The following is a 19,137-nucleotide window of genomic DNA, read 5'->3' on the forward strand; positions in this document are numbered from 1 at the left end:
GCCTGGGCATGCCCACTCATGTGCCCTTATCGCCCACAGGCCCAACATGTCCACAGCCACCTGGGTTCCCTCAGCTGGCAGACTGTCCTTGGGACTTGCCCCTGTCTCTGCCTGGGCTGAGGCGCCCTGCCCCCACCCCAATAGGGACAATCTGTTTGTAAATGTCCATGCTTTGTACAGGCATAACACGCCCTATGTTCCCTGCCCGGCCTCCGGGTCCTAGCACTGGGCTTTCCGTCCTGCTCTGGGTGGCTCCTCCAAAACTCTCTCCAAAGGAGTTTTAGCAGGCCCCCTGCTGCTCCACCAGCTGGCCCAACTTTTCATGGAGGGCCCACTGCATCTCCCAGAGTCCCTGTGGGTCATCAGCCCCTTTCGCCAGGGTGCTGACGCCTGTCCCCAACCAGGGGTAGCAGCTTTGGCCTCTTCAAAGAGAGCATCTGCAAAGAAAGCCCCAGTATACCTGGGATCCATCATCCTTTCCTGTAGCTCCAAGCAGTAGTCCCACAGTCCTTGCCCTACCACTTGTATTAGGGGAGGACCACATTTGCCCACATTCTCCACCACGTGTAGTAAAGCGAGACTCACCGGCGCAGCGCCTCCTGCTGGTTATCCTGGGAATTAGCTCTTGTCCAGCCCGGAACGCCCTCTGCAGGCCGGTGTCTCACCTGCCTTAGGGCCCCCATGTCCCTCCTGGACCCCAGTGCCCCTTTTCCTCTGGGTTCTGCCCCCAGCAGTAACCCACAGTCTGGCTCTCATCTCCCAGGGGAACCCCCAACCCTCTATCCCCACCTTGCCTCATCATCTTGCCAGTCATCATCTAGCCCCCACTCACTGAGGCAAACTGCAGTCTGTAAAAGGGGAGGTGGTCGGACCAGCTGCCTCTGCCTAACCCCGGGCTGCACCCTCTGCAACCCCAGTACCTGTTTTGGCCTTTTAGCAAGGCCCACAGCCTGGAGATTTACCAGGCTGGAGCTCCCCAGCTCCCCTTGCCTTTCCCCAGCCCTGCTCCATTCCCTGTACCCTGAGCTCCCAGGCAGCCAGGTCCTTCTCTCTCCAGAGCAAGAGAGAGACTGACTCAGCTCCTGCCTCACAGACCTTTTATAGGGCCAGCTATGGCCTGATAGTAGGGTGACCAGATGTCCTGATTTTATAGGAACAGTCCTGATTTTTGGGTCTCTTTCTTATATAGGCTCCTATTACTGCTCCTCCCCCATCCCGATTTTTCACACTTGCTGTCTGGTCACCCTACCTGATAGGGGCGTGGCCCCAGCTGTGGCTGCTTCTCCAATCAGCCTAGCCTTTTTTCAGGAGCAGGGCAACTGCCCCGCTACACTATGTTGACCAGGAACTCTGACTGTCCCCAAGGTGCAATTTTTGGGGACAGGTGATAGAGCATGCTATCTTGAAGGCACAATGACTACTTTCATTCCACTTGCTTTCCCTCTGTAATGGAAAGTTGCAGAATGGCTCAGAAATATTTCTCCTGAAAACAAATCCAATCCCATGTAGAAAAACAAACATGAGGGATGGGGGTACTTTTGTACAGTAGTGATGATCCTGGACACTGCAGTGATGGACATCTTATGAATACCCAGATAAATTAGATTGCTGTGCTTTAAATTACAAATCTAAACTATTTCCTAATTTTCTACATCTCATTACAGTAACTATTCAATTGAGAATATAGGAGAAGAGGACTTTCATTATACTGTTAAGAACTGTGGCTGAAATTTTACAAAGTGGACATAGGAATTTAAGCTTAAGCACCTGACTGTATGTAGCTGATTTTCATAGATGCTAAGCACCCACAAATCCCACTGACTTGCTCAGCACCTCTGAAAACCAGGACACATATACCTTGGTGCCTACCTGTAGATGTAGGAATGTAATTGTAGGCACTCAAACTGGAAAATGTTGACCTATAGTTAAATGATACAATAGATTAACCAATTACAGTAACAATTTTTGGACACTCCTTGTGTAGCATAAATGTGCCAGTCTATCCATTCCCTACAGAAGAGAAACATATAACTTATTAGGAGAAGAGAATATATTTTACTCCACTGGAGTTCTGAGTTTTCTTTCAATGAAAACATAGGGTAAAATGCTGGCCCTTTTGAAGTCAGTAGCAAAACTACTGATTGGAATGGGTGCAGAATTTCATCCACAGCAGGGGCGGCTCTACCTTTTTGGCCTCCCCAAGCAGTCATGCGCAGGAGGCGCCCCGGAGCCGCGGGAGCAGCGGACCTCCCGCGGGCATGACTGCGGAGGGTCCGCTGGTCGCGCGGCTCGGCTGGACCTCCCGCAGCTGCGGACGGTTCGCAGGTCCGGCGGCTCCGCTTGAGCCAAGCCGCTGGACCAGCGAACCGTCCGCAGTCATGCCTGCGGGAGGTCCACTGGAGCCGCGGGATGAGCGCCCCCTCCGCAGTCTTGCCTGTGGCAGGTCTGGTCCTCCCGGGGCTCCGGGGTGCCTCCCGCGCATGACTGCTTGGGGAGGCCAAAAAGGTAGAGCCGCCCCTGCTGTGGATGAAATTCTGCACCCATTCCAATCAGTAGTTTTGCTACTGACTTCAAAAGGGCTACTGACTCCGCCGGCCCAGCCTGCCGCCCCCCCGGGAAAGGGCCGCCCCACGCGCGTGCTTGCCGGCCCTGATCCACAGTCCGATTTTATATGAAAATCTCTGTAGTATTGTCCCTGGTTTTTGTCTCCTTCCATTCTTTGATTCATTTGAAGAGCTAATGTATCTAGAGTAGAACCTAAAAAAAATCTGAACATCTATATCTTCTTTCCTGTGCATTTATGGTTATCTACACTGCAGCTGAAAACTCTTGGACAGATATAGACAGATTAGGCTTTTCTAGATGCAATGTTGACTTTAAAACAGCCGTATAATTACGTAAAGTGATGTGTTGTAATTCTTTACTACCTTAGGTTGCCTTTCATTATTCCTGCCACTGCTGAATTTGATCACTAACTGTTGCTCTTTGATTATATGCTCCAGTCTGGCCCAGGCAAGATATCTGGCAGGGGGGCTGCATGTCACAGATGTGAATTTCTGGAATATGTTCCTCTGGCATCTGGGTCTGTGAGATGTTCTTTTAGGTGACTCCATGATTTGTGATGCAGACTTAGTGACAGCAGTGGATGGTGGTGTCATTTTGCTGGTGGATTGTAACTCATTGTATTTTACTTTCAATCTGATTTAAAGTGTGAGTGATTTGGTTCCCGTTTATGAGTTTGCAAACAGTCCCTGGAGACTCTCATGCAAGACCTATTCAGTGTGAAATTCTGTATTTCCCCTATTCCCAAAGCTACTTATTATGGGAAAGGATGCAGTTAATGTTCTCTGGGAAACAAGAATTCCATTTTGTAAAATATGGTCAATGTTTTGACATTTGGTTTCATTCTGTATCATAACAAAAATAAACCTTTCAAAAATTAGAAGAGAGGGAGGGGGAGAAAGAGAATAGCCAATATGACGTCATGCATCTGGGATGTGGAAGATTCAGGTTCAAGTCTGTGCTCTGACTGATTTGCAGTGAGAAATGGAACCTGGATTTCCCACATCCCAAGTGAGTGTCCCAACTCTGGGTGAGTGTCTCTTACTCTCTCAAGTAGATATTCCATCCTGGACCTGAGAAACCTTCCTGACAAAGTTTCAATTTTGATGAATTGGTATTTTCTGAGAAAAAAAAATTGTCAGAAAGTTCCAACTACCTCTGTGTGCAAGAGGGATGGGCAAACTGGATCAGATAAAACAAATGGCTCTCACCTTCACCCTCAAACTCTGTGTGCTTCTGCAGACCGTGGTTTTGTCTGAAAACAGAAGTATAAATGAGGAAATACCATGTTCTGGCTCAGCTATAACCAGAAAGAAACAACAATCCTGTGGGATCAGGCATTCTCATGGGATGTTATCCAGCCCAAATTCCAGGCAGTTGAGCTTTGTACAATAGTCTGTGTCAGCTCTTAGATACTCTGGTGTGACTGAACTAGGCCTCAAATGTTGAGATATGTACATAACAGTGACAGAGAAAGTTCTAGAGTTTGTTGGGAGTAAAAGTTGGAAATCTGAGTCACCAAGTGCACCCACTTTAGGCTTAATCAATTTCTGCCTTTATTTATGCAATTTCAGACAGAGTTATTGGGACTTATAGTGCCTGAACATACATTTATAACAGACAATTACAAATGTAATTGGTAAAGGGCCTGAGTTACCAAATTTCAGGGCACTGGGAAATCCTCCAATACTTCCTGATGGTTGTCATCTCCCCTGATCTGTTGGTCTAATCCTTCAGTCCAGTCCTTCCGTTTCTGGTCCGGTGTTTCTCCAACGTAGGCCTTTGTGCACTTAGGTCTAGTATACATTTATGCATTACAGATTAAGTAATCTTTATCAAACTGGCTCTTAACACATCAACCCTTTGAGTTTTAGGTTACCCACACATTATACACGTGCAAGCTTCAGTTACTCAACTTCTGCATTTTTTCTGCTCGTTTTGCAGTTTCGGTGTCATGGTATTTTTTTTGTGTCACCTTGCCCTAGGTCTCCCAGTAAAAAAGGCTTCTTGGTGTTACAGATTTGTGTGTTTTCACCCCAAAACTTCCAGCACAGCATTGTCTTGTCAGCAATATCATCATTTTAAATAGATTAGCAATTCTATGTAAAAGAAGAATTAGAAAAACCACACTTATGCCAGCAAGGCCTTGGCCTAAGTGTTACTTCAGCTGTACTCCTTCACTGTCCATAATTACAAATCATTTAAAAAAAAATCAAAGCTCTTCATCTAACCATTAGAAATGCTTCATTTTATATTTCAGTGCTATAAGTCAGTATGTTATCTCCTTCTACCCTTTAATCGGTTAGAAGGGCGGGAGTTATGGAAAACATTTTAATTCTTTAATGTCAACATTTCTTATCTTCTTTAAACATGGGTTTCCATTCAAAGTCCAGTTTTGTTTGTGAATCATTATAAAAAACACTTCATTGGAAAGTTTCCTCTGAACACATTTTTTAGGGCTGTCTCAGTTTTAGGACCTCAATATTTAGTTGATTTGAATGGAAACTCAATAGCCTGACTGAGCCCCTCATGAAGGAACATGCAGACCCCTATCCAGTATATCTCACGCTTATGACTGGGTCCTCCTACAGCTACACCCCCACAACACGCACATCCCCAGCACTACCTCCTGCCTGCAACTGAAGTTGTGATAAACTTTCTTCTCCTCTCACATACATTTGAATCCTTGTTGCCTCCAGTAACCCCAGTACATGAACTTGAAGCTAGAAGGAGAGCCAGAGAACAATTGCCCAAGCCCAGAGCAGGGTCTCAGTTCTCCATCTCTAGAATGGGGATAATAGTAAATCCCTACTGAATGGGGAGTGGGTAGTATCCCTTTAAATAGTTTGGGAGCCCTCTAGTGGGCTTTCCAGTCTCTATTGCAGAAGCCACCAGAACCCCACAGGGTAGCAGTTTATATATGTAGCCAGGTCTTATATGTTTGTGTATCAGAGAATATGGTTAGTTGGAACACAGCCATGTCTGTTTAGTTTCCTCATAGTCTTAATGTTATGTAAAGAGCAAAGATATAACACTATCTCACAGGGATATTTTAAAGAGAAGTACAGCAAAAACGGAGGTGCTTAGATATCATGGTAATGGAGGCCATATAAGTACCTAAAATAGATACATAGATTAGAGAGCTTAATCTCTGCCATGGCCCGTTGGCACTAGAGTCTGACAAGACTTTCGACAGGGAATCAGGGATGGTGTCCTGGTTCATGAGATGCGTCTGTACTTTTGGGGCCTGGTCAAGCTACCATTGAAGTCAATAGACAGTCTGTCATAGACCTCAGTGGGAGTTGGATCAGGCTCCACGTGTGGGGTTCCAGTGCTCACACAGGCAGGGGCGGCTCTAGACATTTCACCACCCCAAGCACGGCGGCATGCCGCGGGGGGGCGCTCTGCCGGTCGCTGGTCCCGCAGCTCCGGTGGACCTCCCGTAGGCTGGCTGCCTGCCGCCCTCCCGGCGACCGGCAGAGCGCCCCCCATGGCATGCCGCCCCAAGCACGAGCTGGGGCCTGGAGCCGCCCCTGCACACAGGTTGCATAATTTTAAGGCAACTGCTTCTGTGTTGTGCTCTTGCAACCTTCTACACTTTTGTGTACGCATATGTGGACTCTTGGATGTCAGTGAAGACAACGCATTTTTAAGTGCTTGTGCCAGAACATTTCTTGGGGCCTTATTTAGGAAAGTTATGAATTAAACCAGTTGCAACTACTGGCATTGTTTGCTTGAGAAATGAGACTATCTGATGACAATATGCCATTGTCAACACTACAGGGATTTAAGGGAAAGCTTTTTAAAAAGAATGTGGAAACAATTACCCTGTCCATGAATATAAAAAAAACCCTTGTATTATGCCAAACAATATAAATAAGTCACAGTTGAAAATATGAAAATGGCATGTGACTATTACACTAGTTTCAAAGCTTTTGATAACCTCAAAGGTTTTGATTACCTGTGAAATAGTCATCCAAAGCTCTTAGCAGATATAGTGGCTGGCTAAAATTGCAGAAAGGAGCTCTGTATATTCAAGTATATTCAATTCCTTCTGCATTTCTCCAGTATATTTCTGCTAATAGCACAAATAAAGAACAGATGGAGCAGGGCACCTCTTATTTATTCTATAATGTGTTTTCTGCAAGACAGACTTTTTATAATAAAAATAGCTTTATAACTTTCATGTAAAGGAAACTAAAAAGCGGTATAAATAAAGTGAAACTTTAAAACGAGGGGTGCTTAGAAAAAGGCCTTCATCACTGAATGGATTTGCAAGTTATTGTTTGTATAAACTTAGCAATGGGAACTTGTGTTTTCATGTTGCTAGGAAGGATCAGGCATAAATCCAAATTGATCCTTGTAGAGGATCTTCAAACTTTCACCTTTAATTCAGACTTGGCCATTTTTCCTTGGTTGGAACCAGACATCCTTCCTGCTTGATGAGCTAAGATGTACTCAAGGGTTACAAGAGAAGTTGACTTGAATGTGGGATGGCCAAATCCCTTCCCCATACCACATGCCTCAACCCTGTTAAGCAGCCAAGTGTGCTACAAATGTGTAGTAAAAAATATGAGATCGTCTGGGATTTTGATACTACTATTCAGTAATCCTCCCTTTGCCATTTCAAGATTGGGTATAAGCTCACATCTTTTTCTGGGGTAGACGAAAAATGCATTAACCAAGCAGCTTATTAAACATTGTGGCTTTGCCAGCTATCCCCTTTTTCATAATTAAGTACGGTATGAAATACTATTGGATAACCCCTTGCATAGAAAGCAAATCACTAAACTCTTAGATATTCATTATTTGACCTATTTTCAAAATTCAGTTATCCTGTTATCCTGGGGAGCAGATGTAAAGCGTCCTGTTGTGTGTTCCGTTGTGCCAGATAATAATAATGAAAAGTTTTTAAAATGACACTTGTTCATTTTATCAACTGCATTTTCTTTTCAGACTGTTTATGACCAGTGGTTTATTACCCTCTTCAACATCGTCTATGCTTCGCTGCCTGTACTAGCTATGGGTTTGTTTGACCAGGTACAACTTTATCTTATTTATAACATGACTTAAATGTCTAAAATAGAAGCAGTAAATGGCATTGATAGCATCCTTAACAAGTCAGTTTTAAATGCAAATAATGTATAATTAAATCCCCCTTATTTATCTGCTCCTCAGGTTATTCTAATTTATGCTGGGAACCAGCCCCCAAATGGCCCCGGGATCAGGCAGGAGTCCTTTAAGACGCTGGCTAGGGACAGGGCTGCCCGGGGGGGGGGGGGGGAAGTGGGGCAATTTGCCCCAGGCCCTGCAGGTGCCCCCACGAGAGTTTTTTGGGGCCCCTGGAGCAGGGTCCTTCACTCGCTCTGAGGGCTCCGGAAAACTCGTGCGGGGCCTGGGCCCCCGGAGCTTCTTCCGCTCCGGGTCTTCGGCGGCAATTCGGTGGCAGGGGTGATTTATCTTATAAATTCGGCGGGGGGCCCCCGCTTCGGCGGTGATTCTGCGGCAGGGGGTCCTTCCGCTCTGGGACCTGCCGCTGAAGTGCCCTGAAGACCTGCAGCGGGGGGGCCTTCTGCCCCGGGACCCGCCGCCGAAGTGCCAGGTCTTCGGTGGCAATTTGGCAGCGGGGGCCCCCCGCTGTGGGTCTTCAGGGCACTTCGGTAGCGGGTCCCAGAGCGGAAGGACCCCCCCGCCGCAGAATCACCGCCGAAGCGGGGGCCCTTCGCCGCCGAAGACCCCAGGTCTCCTGAATCCTCTGGGTGGCCTTGGCTATGAGCTCATGATTCTTTGACTGGTTCTGCACGAGCCTAAGCCTTAGCCTCAGCAATAGCCTGTCCCCCCATCCGGCGACTGCTGGAGAGCACTGTGTTCTGTCTACAACCCTTCCCTGCTCCTGTTGTTCGCTATACCAAGATCAGGGAAGTGAGGACCTAGCATAGAAGCCAACTATGCTGGCTGCATGCTTTTTGGAGACTCCCCCATGTCAGTGGAGCCCCCATCAGGGCCGATATGGCCATATTCCATCTCCTTTGTAGCGTTAGTGGGACAGAGCGGGAAAGAGAATCTTCTTCCCTAGCTCTAAGCACACTTGAGTTCTGAGAAGGTACTGTAATCAAGGGGAATTCCTTCTGCCCTTTATTACTCACTCTGTGGCATGCAAACTTTAATATTTTCTGACACTATTAAAGTAACACGTTATCCAAATGGATTTGTTACAGGATGTGAATGATCAGAATAGCATGGATTATGCAAAACTCTATGAACCTGGGCAACTAAATCTACTGTTCAATAAACACACATTTTTCATCTGCCTAGCACATGGAGTCTACACCTCTTTTGCCCTTTTCTTCATCCCTTATGGAGCATTTTATAACACAGCTGGTGAAGATGGAAAACATATTGCTGACTACCAGTCTTTTGCTGTCACAGTTGCAACATCTTTAGTTATTGTAGTCAGTGTTCAGGTAAAAAATAAAGATTTGTGTTTGGTGTTGAGTTTTTTCAGTATTTTTCCCCCTCATTTCTAAATACAGAAATTCCTCTTAAAAGTGACACCTACACTTGAAGTTGCAGAGAATTGAGACAATTTCTAAAATTCACATATAAATACTTAATGGTCTAAACTAGGGTGTTCCTCCTCTTAGAAACAGCTTCATCAGCTTGATATGTTTTTTTGAGTATAGGGTAAAGAGCTGAGTAATCAAAGACTTCTCTGAGAATACTGACCCCATTGAGGTCTTAAACAATTTGAGATGGTAATAAATGTATTTGTCAGAGTCAGTTCCCCATAATAGTTTTTTGTGAGTTATTTTAATGCTGACTGCAAAGGATTGTAATGGACAAATCCCAAATGTGACTGGGTAGTGAACAAGTTAAAGTTTTCCCCTGGAATTAAGAAAGAGAACCTGCCCCACTATGTCTTGTTTTACGTGCCTAGCATGAAGATATTGACCTCTAGGAAAGGCTGCTTAAGGTCTTCCAGGAGAACAGGGGCCTGATGAGAGCAATTAGGAAATAAAAGAGAGCAGGGATTAGAGTGGTGGCTTTAGGGACAGTTGACCTTCCGATAAGAAGTAGCCATGTTGGCCAAACTTGATTGATCCACCAGGCAGGAATAATAATTTAGATTCTGGAACTGAATATTTACTAGATTGCTCCCTTTCTGTCAGCCTTTAGGTCCTTGCTCGAGGCATGGGGGCCGGGGAGAGAAGGGAGGGCTGGGAAACATTTAGTTAAATACCCTGTCAGAATGCTGTATTGTGTTTTTCTTTAGATATGGAGTCACCTTGTGTTATGCTGGGACTGAGCAGCTGCTCACACTGACATAACAAGCTGGCAATATATTATTTGTAGTTGATAGCTATAATTGTCACAAATTACTCAAGAATTCAGAATGTGCTTTTGATAAGGAAGCGTGTAATGAATGCATATAGTGGTTACATGATTAAGCTTTGGGATGCTGGTGAACCATAAATCAAGATAAGGTCAGGATTCAGTTTAAGTGCAATGTTCATTAAATACTGCAAGAAGCTTGACAGAATTCATATTTCTTGGATAATGTAATGGAAAGCGGATTTCAGAATGATCTGTCATTGCAGAGCAGAATTGTATTTATATAGTATAGCACCTTCCTTCTTAGGATCTCAAAGCAATTTACTAATAATATTGATTTGAGCCTGACAATACAACTGTGGTACTAACCACATTTTACAGAGAGAGAATCTGGGACCCAGAGCAACTAAGTGATTTGCATAAGGCCACCCAGGGAAGTGTGTGGCAGATCCTGCAATACCACCCAGATCTTGCAGCTCCTATTTCTTTGAATTAACCACAAAACCATTCTTTCTGCCTTGCATGTTTTGTTCCTAAATATTATAAAGCTTTCAGAAAAGAGCTTTCACATTTTAGGCCTGATTCTAATCTCACTTGTGCTGTCATAGATTACTACATGTATTGTAAAATCTACCATTGTGTATGAGGAGTAAAGGGGTGGTGATACTTTTATTGATATTAGAGCTCTGCAGAGCTCAGTGGTTTTGGTGTACAAGGGTTCATGTAAAGTATTTTTTTCAGTACTGATTCAAGTGGTTTATATCTCCTGGGTTTTGGGTTGAGTTTGTGATACCCTTGAATTCCAAATCTGATAGGAAATTCAAACAAAACTGATGAGGTTTGCATGGTTTCCACACACTGTTGAATTGCTCCAGGAGTCTGTGAAAGGTTGAAGAACTTCTTCAGGTCTGGGACATGCAGACGGAGGGTACGTCTACAATGCAATTAAAAACCTGCAACAGGCCCAAGCCACTTGACTTAGGCTCATGGGGCTCTGGATAAGGGGCTGTTTAATTGCAGCTCTAGGACCCTGTGAGATGGGAAGGTCCCAGAGCTCAGGCTGCAGCCTGAGCCTGAATGTCTACATTGCAATTAAACAGCCCCTTAGCCTGAGCCCTGTGAGCCCAAGTCAGCTGGCATGGGCCAGCCACAAATTTTTAATTGCAGTATCGACATGCCCAGAGTGTTGCAGCACTAAATGCCCCAATAACAATGATGTGTGTAAAATGAGACAATCACTATGCTTTTGAATGAACTCACACAGAAAAACTTTTAAAAGACAAAAACACCATATCACGTCTGGATAAAAACTTTTCACAAAGTTCCTTATTCTGAAGTAATTATTCTCCCGGCACAAAAACATGCAAAACAGAGTCCTGAATTGAGCCACATGATGGCATATAGTTAACGGTATTTGCATCTTGGTTCCTAAATTTACTTTTTATTGTTTGGAAGATACAAAACTTCCTTCCCTGACTTGAATATAACTAAAAACATGCACCCCAATTTGAATATATATAAGCTCAGACATAAGTATTAATCTGCCCATTTAACAATTCATTTGAAAGTTAAACTGAATTCCTAAAAACTATGCATGCATGGGGGAGGAGATAGAATATGTTGTCTGCTACAGTTTTGGTGCCTTTTTCAATTAAACATTTAATTTTTTTTTTAAAAAGAGAACATGTGATGGGAAAAACTAAAAAGTACCAAACAGATCCAGAACACTGTATTAATTTTTTTTTTAAATCCCAGATCCCTTCTCTGTTTAGATACGTAACCCTCCACTCAATAAGATATGTAGTATATTTTCGAAACCCTTAAAGATTCTTAGTATAATACGTTTTGTCTCATTTTATTTGCAGATAGCCTTGGATACCAGTTATTGGACTGCCATCAATCGTTTGTTCATCTTGGGTAGTATAGCCGTGTATTTTGCTATTTTATTTGCAATGCACAGTGATGGGATTTTTGTTATATTCCCAAACCACTTTCCTTTTGTAGGTGAGTCTGTTACCTGGTATGAGATTATACAGGCAATATTTATGCAATTTGCCACAATCTGTATAGAGTTAGATCTTCTAAGTACATAGAAGAATGGCAGATATGGGAGGGAAACTGCTTAACTGAACTGATATTGCTTAAGTAATGTTAATGCTTTTCAAGTTTACAAAAGCATCCTAGCTGTATTGAGAGGCCTTGGCAACAGTAAACAGAATAAGTAAATTAGTGAAGTTAAATTTACATTTTGGAGAGCTTTTTTTCTTTCTTGCCTGCTCAGAGTGCTGGCCAGAACCCTCACCATCCCAGGAATCCTGTGCACAATGGGGTCAGAACAATTTGCTGAGGGGATGTAATTTGTGCAGTGGCTGTGCCATACAAGGCCACTCCAGTAATTACTGAGCCTGAGGAGGACTTCACTGAAGTCAGATGTTAACTGTGTTCTTTCAAATGCATTTTTAGTAGCCAAATCATAGATTATTAGGGTTGGAAGGGACCTCAGGAGATCATCTAGTCCAACCTCCTGCTCAAAGCAGGACCAATCCCCAAATCGCCCCCTCAAGGATTGAACTCACAACCCTGCGTTTAGCAGGCCAATGCTCAAACCACTGAGCTATCCCTCCCCTCCATGTGTTAAATGAGTCATGGTTAAATGATGTAGAATGTTTCTGATGGCACAAATGGATCAATTGTTTTAGTCTACAGCAGGGGTCGGCAACCTCTGGCACGCGGCCAGCGCATCTGTCGCCTGCGGCGCTTCCCGCAGCCAGTGGGAGCCGCGATCGGCCGAATCTGCCGACGCGGCAGGTAAACAAACTGGCCTGGCCTGCCAGGGTGCTTACCCTGGCGACCCGCGTGCCAGAGGTTGCCGACCCCTGGTCTACAGGATACCATTAGCAAACTCACCAATACAAACTTGGCAGATTTGCTAAATGGTCAACTGGAAATCTAGTCACTCTTGGGCTGAATAATGCCACTGTGACCTGTCTGTAGTGTAGATTGGAGCATTTTGCTGTGACAGTCCACACATCATGCTAAACAGAAAATTGCTACTCAGTGCAGAGCACCTGAGTGTGATTTGGGAAGGAAATGAAGAAGTATTAAATAAATGAAAATAATTAACTAGATGGGTTGAAAATGTGCATATTTCTTCATGAAAACGTTGGTTAAATATCTGTTGGATGGCTCAGGTAACAAGCAACTGGATATGGATCCTTTGTCCTTTAGGACATGGCTTGTAATGTGGCTTTAGCGGTTTAAAGCCAGTTGATACCATTTCATGGTGCATCAGAATGAGGGCCTAATACAGAGTAGATACTTTAAATATAACCCTCTCATGAATCATATGTGAAAGAAAAATAAGGTGGTCACAGTATTGGTTCAAAGAGCAGAGATTGGTTTCTGTTCAAATGGCCAGATGACAAACAATCTGACAGTTCAAAAACTGATGAGGAATCTGATATGAAGAAAAAAATAGTGCCACCACCGTTTTTTCATGCTGCTCTTGTGTTCATCAGTGTAGCCATCCACTTAAATCCCCCTTTGGAATCCATCTTGCATTTTTGGATTATGTCAAATTTTAGATGTTGCCAAAGAATTTTGTAATTTCAGCAGTAAGCATTTGTATCTCTAGAAAAATTCAAGCATTTTTGTAATAGAAACATATGTTAACATAAAGAAAAGATAATCTAATGTCTCACAACTGCAAACTATTAACAACAGCCTTGTACTCCTAACAAATATATTTCATTTTCTTGTGTTAATAGGAAATGCCCGTAATTCCCTGAGCCAGATAAGTGTTTGGCTTGTCATCCTCTTGACTACTGTGGTTTCAGTCATGCCTGTAATAACATTCCGATTTTTGAAGGAAGATTTAAATCCAACGCTAACTGATCAGGTATGACTTAATCCTATTATGTGAGAGGTTTTCTTTATCATTGCATCCCACATATAGAGGGAACTAAAATTTTTCCAGACAGACAAAATTTATAGTTCTTATATAACTACTGGGGGAAAATATACAATTAGTTCTCTCAAAGCATCACCATTGACTCTATACAATTTGGCGTGTGCAAGAAGTGAAAAATAATACTTAATTCATAATAGACTCTTAGGTCAGCATTTTTTTTACTTTTTATTTATAAATTTAAAAGAAATTTAAACACACAAGCAAAGGGCAATGTTGTGCCAGAACTTTTTAAGCAAACTAATTTATATGGGAGCTTCTGCATAATTACCGATAGCATAATATGTCCCAAGGTCTTACATTCTGAAGAGTGAATAATAAGTGATGTTCCATCCCAACAGTTAATTTTTTTAATGGTTTATAGTTTGGGCCAAATGTTGTTTACCTTACACATGTGAATAATCTCACTGATTTTAGAGGGATAGTTCACATAAACTGCTGGTTAAAATTTATTGGAATAGAAATCCAGGTAATTCATATCCATGCCAAACCTTAACAACAAATAGATTGTTTTTGGCCATTCCTTCACTATTCATAAAAACACATGAAAAATAAAGTTGTAAAGTATATTCCATCTACATGGTAATTTATCAAGCAATATAATAATCCCCGTTGTATTCAAGTTTTTGGGTATAAACTAGTGTAACAGAATGTCAGGCGAGGTCACAGTTCTACATGTGCTATGAGTTTATTTTCAAATTTTAAAAGGATTAATTATGGGGGGGGGGGAAGCAGTTGACAAAATGGTGGAAATGTCCTCCTTAATTCTCTGATTTTAGTGACATCAAGGTGGCCAATTAGCTCTAGGCCCCCTGCTTCTAATAGCACTTAGGTAGCACTTCACATCTTCAAAGTGCTGTTATGAACAGTCACTAAAAACTCCTCACAACAGACATTTGAGGTAGCTAAGTATTATTATTCCTATTTCATAGATTTGGAAAAGAGACAGTGAGATTAAGTGATTTGTGCCAGGCCACACAGAAAATCAGTGACAGAGCTAGTATTAGAACTCTTGCCTTCTAGGCAGGAGATCTTCACTCCACACTCTGGCATCTATACTGCACTGGGCTGGAATGGCATAAAGGGGTCCTAAAAGCCCTGGTTCAGCTGTGAAAGTAGTCCCTTGGTGCAAGCATTGGGGAAGGCAGGCATAAGGCTGCTTTCCGAGGACCTCCTCATAAACTCAGGCATAGGAGGCAGGGTTGCAGCACTGCAGAGATTCCAGGGAGTGCTACTGCCCATAGGGCAGCCCATGGAATTGCCATAACTCAGACAGGCCCCAGGGCTGTTGCAGTTATGCCAGATGCCCCAGGACTGGGAGTGTATAAAGGTGAGTTAAAGCCATTTTAGTCCCCTGTTTCTCCGGGCTGCAAGTTCTTTGCTGTGCCTCAAGAATCTTCCCCATGGCCTTCGCTCAGCCCAGCAGACCACGGTGCCTCACTAACACTCCACTGATGGCTTCAGCACTTGTTTTTACTTTGGAATCTACTGGAAACTCTTTCACCTATGTTGTTGTTTTTGTTTTTTTCATTTTGTTTTTTTTTTTCAGTATAAAGGCCCCACCAATATAACTGAGCTCTAAAAATTAGTCAGAGTTTACAACACAAAAATAATTTCACATATTGATGGAAACTTTTCCCCTAAGGTTCGGAAGTTGCAGAAGGCTAGAAGGAAGCAGAAACCATTACAGAACTACATGCGTCGGGTGTACAGAAGAAACTCAAGAAGATCTGCATATGCTTTTTCTCATCAAGAGGGCTTTGGGGAACTTATAACATCTGGAAAGAATATGTGAGTCAATAATTCACATCAAACATCAGAGTTAGCTAGGACCATGCATAATAGCATCAGTTGGATTGAGAATTTACGTAAGAAAACAGCAGAGACAGTGAACAGCTTCAGTAGTGACAGAACTGTGAGTCAAAGAAGAAAACAAAAGTTTATTTTAAAAAACTGTGGCCATATCTTTGCACTGTTTGCCACTTTGTAAACATTAAGCATGAAATTTCCACGTGTGCTGAGTACTATAGCGGAAGTGTCTAACCCACCATATTTTACAGCATGTTCAAGAATGTTGTCAGCACACAATATTTTCAAAGGGATCTCTTTTTTTTTTTTTGGTCTTTTTTCCTTTTTCTGGAAAGCATTTACCATAGCAAAACAATGTGTGTAGCTGCTTCAAGAGGTTGGACTATCCATGAGAATATCTATAAGAAATTTCCCTCGAAGTTAAGGGAAAATGCAGTATTCAAATATTTGAATTAGTCATATATTCCAGTATAATTATTTCATATTGCTGAAGTCAGGAGCATTTAAAAAAACTGTTAGAACGAAACCATGGTAAAAAGTCATTAACCTCTTTTTAACTGACTTGTATTTATTTAAACAATGTAAAAGTTTCAAAGTCAAATGATTTCAGGGTGTATATTTTTTAATATTTGAAATTAAGTTTTTAAATTGTTTATAAATTGAAACCAAAAATAAAATACTGTGTAATTGTACAATATCTGTCCATATGTGCAGAGTGTTTCTGTTGTTTGCATTCACTTCTATTTTATCTGCTGTTTAGTAATTAAGTGCATAGTTTGAAGTTATGGCATAACTCTTTCAGGTTAATTCCTGCTGAAATGTAATGGACCCGATTCCCTTCTCTGCTCTGATGTAAATTAGAAATGACTTTAGAGAATTCAATGGAATTACAAAAGCATAAATGGGAAGAGAATCAGCTCCAACTTTCCTTTTGTTGTCTTTAGCACCTTGGAAGGTTTTACTCTGCCTGTTGAAAAGAGAAATGCCTGTAAGGAACGGGCTTTATCAGATTCTGTGTGGAATCTAGGAAATCTGCTTTACAATTCTCTGTTTTTAGAGATCTCACAAAACACTGTACTTTTCAATGTAAGTCACTGTAAAAATATAGCTGAGGACTAGCTTAATTTTAAAAAGGATTGATATGCCCTTATATTACCGGTACTTTGCATCTTAGCTACCTTATCATGGAAATTGGGATTTGGGAGACTGTAAGAATTTTATACTGTAGATGTTGAGACCATATATTATCGGAATTGTAAAAATCCCAGTTCTGAATTTTGAACACCCAATTTTTTTGGTGGTATATCCAGGGTTTTGGTCAGGCTCCATCCATGATACACATGTATCAGTAGCTAGTTCACAGTTTAAATAATTTATAGAAGAGAGGAAAGGAATTCAAAATATGAGCTTCCAGATAACTCTTCTTCATGGAGGATAGAAGATTGTAAGCAGAGAATTCTCTTTTATATTGTTTAGCTTCAGTATGTTGAAATAGAAGATTTTTAATACTATTTAATACAGCTAAATGGTAACTGAAGTCAATGAGGAAAAAAACTCCATTTAGCTTTTAGAAGAAACTACTATACTTTGTATAGGCTTATGTTTAAAATATACCTTCACCAACTGACCCAGTGTGATGTCACCAAAGGGAACCTAAATTTTAGTATTGCAAATTCTAATGAACAAAATATAAAGATTTGAAGATTAAAATAGCCAGTGATATTTGTCTTGCGTATTTTATTTTTCTTTGGATTTGTGCATGATTATTTTGGGTAGAAGTAATATATAATCATGTTGAGCATTAATTTCCCAATCTGGCACAAATATCTATAAATTTGCAACACTTCAGTGTGTTTCTTCCAGCACAGAGAAATCATTCTGTCAAAGTCTGTACTGATTTATATCCTATGTAATTCTGTTCAAGCTAAAGGGCTTGCATGCAGTATAAATTACCACAGAATTTGGCGCATTATCCTTTGCAAGCTATCAGGCCCAAAATTTTAGTGAAATGACTTGGAACAATCCAAATGCTTAAGCCTGCAAATAATAAAAGAACATAATAAATGAGGTTTTAATATTGCTAATTTGTAGATCAATAACTGCCATGTTTAGGTCCTATAAAAGAAAAAAAGAGCATTTCCAAATTTCAAATGTTTTGCAAAATAAATGTTCATATAGGTTAAGTGGTATGAGGTATAAATTATATTTAAATTGTACTTATAATTAATTGACGATTACACAAAAGAATGGACCATGGAGAATAGAAAGATGTTGAAATGCTGGCAACTATTTGGTAATTATTGCATTAGCAAAACAAGTTCTTAACCAAGTTGATGAAAAACAGTATCATTCTGTAGTTTCTAAAGAAAAATAAGTTTCAGTGTTAAACTTTGTAGTTTTAAGACCAGTTGGACTTTACTGTTTTAGGAATGTTTATTAAGTACTTGTCAGGTAAATTTGTTAGTAATGACTTTATTTAACCAATCAATGTGCCCAGTTAAACAAGAGGTATGTATCAGGAGGATACTCCAAAAGTGCTTCAAGAGACAGCTCCCTATGGGAACCCCAAACTGTACTTATTTGACAGGACAGTTGACCAATTTCATCCATGACAACTCCAAGCACTTGAACAGAATCATATACCCAATTATACCAGACCGCATTTGGCCTGACACTTTTTTGTGTTAGATCGCTTAAAAGGTATATCTTAGATAATGAGAATATTTAAAGCTAAATGTGTAAGTTTCATTCCAAATTGTCTGAACTCTCTTGTAATAGAAAACATTTTTGAATGTTTATGTATTGTTTCATAATTTATTTAAATCATGTATGTCCTCAATATTTTTTACAAATATACTATTTATAAGTATTAATAATCAATTTGGTTTCTGTTTTATGCCTTTGTGAAAATGTTGTGATTAACTGATTAGATCATATCAAAGCACATTACCAGCTGCTTTTAGTCTATGGTGATGAACACTATAGAAATGCTGTTAAAAATTAAATAAGTGCATTCTAGTAGATGGAAGATGCTGTTTTCTAGTGAACGAAAAAAAGGTCTGATTTTTTTCAGTGATATTGGGTATGCTTGGTTCCCATCAAAATCAATCAGAACTGTGGGCAACTTGCACATTTGAAAATCAGGCAGAAGTTTGGATGCAGCTCTTCAAGGTTATGGAAGATACTTTTTCAACCTTTTGGAATTTCTCAGGCAGCCACCCACTCTTCTTCCAAAATGCATATACAAAACTGTTATATTAGATATGTTTCAAAGAGCTTTTTCATTTATATTAGCTTTTGTTATATTTAACAATGGGCTTCTTAGTACCTTACCTACCTTCAAAGCAAACAACTAATAGGACTCCCCTCCTCAATGGGCAGGAAGTATAGCTATCCCTCTATCACCCACCAGAATCCATAAACTAAGGTCAAGCAAATACCTGGTAAGGAACATGAATCTTGCACTG

General features: G+C 41.4%; 1 protein-coding gene across 3 annotated transcripts in view; it reads left to right on the forward strand.

Moving 5' to 3' along the window:
- The window catches only part of ATP8B4 (ATPase phospholipid transporting 8B4 (putative)), a 152,154-nt gene extending 135,490 nt beyond the window's left edge, over nt 1-16,664 (forward strand). Inside the window, exons 23-27 of one of the 3 annotated variants that reach the window (XM_039491658.1) lie at nt 7,519-7,602; nt 8,781-9,026; nt 11,760-11,898; nt 13,662-13,792; nt 15,507-16,664. In XM_039491658.1, the coding sequence (XP_039347592.1) occupies nt 7,519-7,602; nt 8,781-9,026; nt 11,760-11,898; nt 13,662-13,792; nt 15,507-15,656 (750 nt within the window). In that variant the 3' untranslated portion in view covers nt 15,657-16,664. Of the gene's footprint in view, nt 1-7,518; nt 7,603-8,780; nt 9,027-11,759; nt 11,899-13,661; nt 13,793-15,506 lie in introns of those variants that run through there. The other 2 variants (XM_039491659.1, XM_039491661.1) reach the window with 2 other exon arrangements.
- The last annotated feature ends 2,473 nt before the right edge of the window (nt 16,665-19,137 follow it).

This window comes from Mauremys reevesii, linkage group 10 (assembly GCF_016161935.1).
Source record: "Mauremys reevesii isolate NIE-2019 linkage group 10, ASM1616193v1, whole genome shotgun sequence".
In the NCBI taxonomy this organism is placed as follows: Eukaryota; Metazoa; Chordata; order Testudines; family Geoemydidae; genus Mauremys; species Mauremys reevesii.